General features: G+C 40.1%; 1 protein-coding gene across 1 annotated transcript; it reads left to right on the top strand.

Annotated features, from left to right (window-relative positions):
• Positions 1 to 2,001: 2,001 nt before the first annotated feature.
• Positions 2,002 to 2,781, top strand: LOC126183763 (craniofacial development protein 2-like). Its single transcript, XM_049926027.1, has one exon. The coding sequence runs from the start codon at positions 2,002 to 2,004 to the stop codon at positions 2,779 to 2,781; it is 780 nt and encodes a 259-aa protein (XP_049781984.1).
• The last annotated feature ends 1,803 nt before the right edge of the window (positions 2,782 to 4,584 follow it).

Genomic DNA, 4,584 nt, shown 5'->3' with positions numbered 1-4,584 from the left:
TTGTTGTTGTTGTTGTGGTCTTCAGTCCAGAGACTGGTTTGATGCAGCTCTCCATGCTACCCTATCCTGTGCAAGCTTCTTCATCTCCTAGTACCTACTGTAACCTACGTCCTTCTGAATCTGCTCAGTGTATTCATCTCTTGGTCTCTCTCTACAATTTTTACCCTCCACACTGCCCTCCAGTACTAAATTGGTGATCCCTTGATGCCTCAGAACATGTCCTACCAACTGATCCCTTCTTCTAGTCAAGTTGTGCCACAAATTTCTCTTCTCTCCAATTCTATTCAGTACCTCCTCATTAGTTATGTGTTCTATCCATCTAATCTTCTAATGTTTTCATTATTATGTATAAAAATTGTGACACAACAGAAAACATCTGGAGCACTTATAAAACTTGTTACATAGCATTTCTGAAGAGCTAGTAAAATACATCACAAAAAATAAGAGTATCTAAAAATAGGTGAAATGAAGATGAAAATAAAAAGTGGTAGTAGATACAATTATTCCTTGTTGCCAAATAAAAACATCATAAGCACCATACATATTATGAAATCAAGATACACACATTTCTGTACAAAATGTTAGGACAGTAAACCCACGTCAGATGGGGAAAGTAATGTGGCCTTACGCCACATTATTTTCTATCATTTGCGTGTAAAAAAGACTGGAAATTATTTCAAAATATTTTGTTTCTTAAATCAGTTTAATCGTTAAGCGAATGATCAGGATGATTTTTAATGTAGTTGTAAAAATCTATTTATTCAAGGATGTTCATAATTCCAATTTTACGCACTGTATTGAGTATTGTAAGGGCTGAATCTGTGTTGCTCAGCATATGTTTATTCTCACTTGAATGTTCACTGAAGGTAGTGGTACTGCCCTCTGTCTGCCTAACACATTGTGCAGCTGTTTGACTGAAACTTTAACAGACATTTTCATAAACTGATTGGAAACATGTTTTCTTGATGATTTCAAACAAACAGCTAAGAAAAGTTGGTAGTACAAACAATATGGCAGATGACGCTTCAGTACTGTCTGAGGAATCTGTTACTCGTATACATGACCATCTTAACAGCTTGCATCTCCGAATAAATTTGTGAAAGAAATAGAAGTTAACATTAGTATAAGTTGCCTAGGCCTCCAAGTATTAAATAACAACAGTCCATACAAATTCAGGATCTTTCCTAAGTTAACCACCATGGATTTCACAGTGTCTTGTGATTCTTGCCATCAAGTCCGCCATAACAAAGCTTATTTTAACTCTATTATACATATTCCAAGCAACCTACTGCTAGGCGATAATGAAATTAAAAGGAATTAGCTACCTTATGAGGAGTATCTCTTAACAATTATTTCACAGCAGAAATGATCACTGAACTATTTGAATGGAAAGCTAAAACAGACAGTGCAGACATAACTGATGAAATTACTCTTGAAAGAGAAAGTGCTACACACCTAAAGACTAAGTTTGCAAAAATACTGCTCAGGTGCAGTCTTGGTTAAAATCGCAGAGATATTGAAGAAGACCAACAAAGGGCTCATTTTTCACACAGATAATACATTTGGTGAGAAAATCAGACACAGCATTGACAGAACAAAATAGTTTACAAGACCAGGGGTATACAGAATAGAATGTGGCATATTGGGCAATCCGGGTGGGCATTCAGTGATCGGATTAAAAAACAGTACCTCTGTCTTCAGTAAGTGGTTCATGGTGTGGGTTCCTGTAGTCATGTCCTAGTTCATGAACCACGGGCAACGTATGAGTGGCCAAGTAAGTGGTCCCGACAGTCGGGATACCAGTTACTTTGGAATAAGGCTGGGCATCTCGGACATATTCTGAGTCGTGGTCACCTTTGTGCTCATACGGCAAAGACTACCAAATCCACCGGTTAGTCCCTCAGCCGTTAGGGGTAAAACCCAATGGGACTCGCGGCAAGTAAGGCTAGCAACCTGCTTCCCTGGTACTCTAAATATGATGCTGGCAATAATCAGAGCAAAATGCCTCGGACCTTTGGAGGTGACGGAGTCCCACCTCTAACTGACAAACCAGGGACTCCTAAGATACGACTTGGCAAACAAATGGTAATGAGATGGGGAGCTATTAATATCAATGGGGGCTACTCTGGGAAGAAGGTAGAGCTGGTAGAGGCTGCAAGTAAGATGGGGCTGGACGTTTTAGCTGTTAGTGACACTCGGGTAAGGGGTGAGAAAGAAGAGGAAGTGGGAGAATACAAGGTCTACCTGTCAGGCGTCAAAGCAGGAATAGCACAATGGGGTGTAGGGCTTTACATCAGGAAAGAAATGGAGCCCAGCGTAGTTGCAATAAGGTATGTAAACGAACGACTGATGTGGATAGATTTGACAGTGTCTAGCAAGAAAATTAGGATTGTGTCAGTATATTCGCATTGTGAAGGGACAGATCAAGATAAGATGGATAGTTTTTATGAGGCACTCAGTGATGTAGTTGTTAGAGTAAAGGACAAGGACAGTGTTCTGCTCATGGGTGATTTTAACGCCAGGATTGGAAATCGAACAGAAGGGTATGAAAAGGTTATGGGTAAATTTGGAGAGGGTATGGAGGCCAACATAAACGGGAAACAACTCTTGGATTTCTGTGCCAGTATGGGCTTAGTAATCACAAACTCCTTTTTTAAACATAAGAACATTCACCGGTATACTTGGGAAGGCAGGGGAACCAGATCTGTCATTGACAATATAATAACAGATCAGGAATTCAGGAAGGCTGTGAGGGACACACGTGTTCAGGGGATTCTTTGATGACACTGATCATTATTTAATCTGCAGTGAAATTGGGATTGTGAGGCCGAAAGTGCAGGAGGTCAGGTCCATATGTAGGAGGATAAGAGTGGAGAAACTTAAGGATAAGGAAATCAGGCACAAGTACATAACAGCGATCTCAGAAAGGTACCAGTTAGTTGAATGCAGTAAATTATAGTCGTTGGAAAAGGAATGGACAAGGTACAGGGACACAGTACTAGAAGTGGCTAAAGAATGTCTTGGAACAGTAGTGTGTAAAAGTAGGATGAAGCAAACAGCTTGGTGGAATGATACAGTCAAGGCAGCCTGTAAAAGGAAAAAGAAGGCGTATCAAAAATGGCTACATACCAGAACCCAGGTAGACAGAGAAAGTTATGTTGAAGAAAGAAACAAAGCCAAACAGATAATTGCAGCATCCAAGAAGAAATCGTGGGAAGACTTTGGAAACAGGTTGGAGACTATTGGTCAAGCTGCTGGAAAACCATTCTGGAGTGTAATTAGCAGTCTTCGAAAGGGAGGTAAGAAGGAAATGACAAGTATTTTGGACAGGTCAGGAAAACTGCTGGTGAATTCTGTGGATGCCTTGGGCAGATGGAGGGAATATTTTGAAGAGTTGCTCAATGTAGGTGACAATGCGATCAGTAATGTGTCAGATTTCGAGGTAGAATGGGATAGGAATGATGATGGAAATAGGATCACATTTGAGGAAGTGGAAAAAATGGTCAATAGATTGCAGTGCAATAAAGCGGCTGGGGTGGATGAAATTAAGTCGGAACTCATCAAATACAGTGGAATGTCAGGTCTTAAATGGCTACACAGGATAATTGAAATGGCCTGGGAGTCGGGACAGGTTCCATCAGACTGGACAAAAGCAGTAATCACACCAATCTTTAAACATGGAAACAGAAAAGATTGTAACAACTACAGAGGTATCTCTTTAATCAGCGTTGTGGGTAAAATCTTCTCAGGTATTGTTGAAAGGAAAGTGCGAGTATTAGTTGAGGACCAATTTGATGAAAATCAGTGTGGGTTTAGGCCTCTTACAGGTTGTCAGGACCAGATCTTTAGCTTATGGCAAATAATGGAGAAGTGTTATGAGTGGAACAGGGAATTGTATCTATGCTTTATAGATCTGGAAAAGGCATATGACCAGGTTCCTAGGAGGAAGTTATTGTCTGTTCTACAAGATTATGGAATAGGAGGCAAACTTTTGCAAGCAATTAAAGGTCTTTACATGGATAGTCAGGCAGCAGTTAGAGTTGACGGTAAATTGAGTTCATGGTTCAGAGTAGTTTCAGCGGTAAGACAAGGCTGCAACCTGTCTCCACTGTTGTTCATATTATTTATGGATCATATGTTGAAAACAATAGACTGGCTGGGTGAGATTAAGATATGTGAACACAAAATAAGCAGTCTTGCATATGCGGATGACTTAGTTGTGATGGCAGATTCGATTGAAAGTTTGCAAAGTAATATTTCAGAGCTAGATCAGAAATGTAAGGACTATGGTATGAAGATTAGCATCTCCAAAACGAAAGTAATGTCAGTGGGAAAGAAATATAAACGGATTGAGTGCCAAATAGGAGGAACAAAGTTAGAACAGGTGGATGGTTTCAAGTACTTAGGATGCATATTCTCACAGGATGGCAACATAGTGAAAGAACTGGAAGCGAGGTGTAGCAAAGCTAATGCAGTGAACGCTCAGCTACAATCTACTCTCTTCTGCAAGAAGGAAGTCAGTACCAAGACTAAGTTATCTGTGCACCATTCAATCTTTCGGCCAACTTTGTTGTATGGGAGCGA

The sequence above is a fragment of the Schistocerca cancellata genome, chromosome 1, assembly GCF_023864275.1.
Source record: "Schistocerca cancellata isolate TAMUIC-IGC-003103 chromosome 1, iqSchCanc2.1, whole genome shotgun sequence".
Classification (NCBI taxonomy): Eukaryota; Metazoa; Arthropoda; class Insecta; order Orthoptera; family Acrididae; genus Schistocerca; species Schistocerca cancellata.
Note: the sequence above shows the minus strand (reverse complement) of the source record. Positions and strands in the feature narration are given on the sequence as shown.

Bases quoted from the DNA above. Each gene is read 5' to 3' on its own strand.
- LOC126183763 (XM_049926027.1), top strand. From the start codon at position 2,002: ATGCCTCGGACCTTTGGAGGTGACGGAGTCCCACCTCTAACTGACAAA.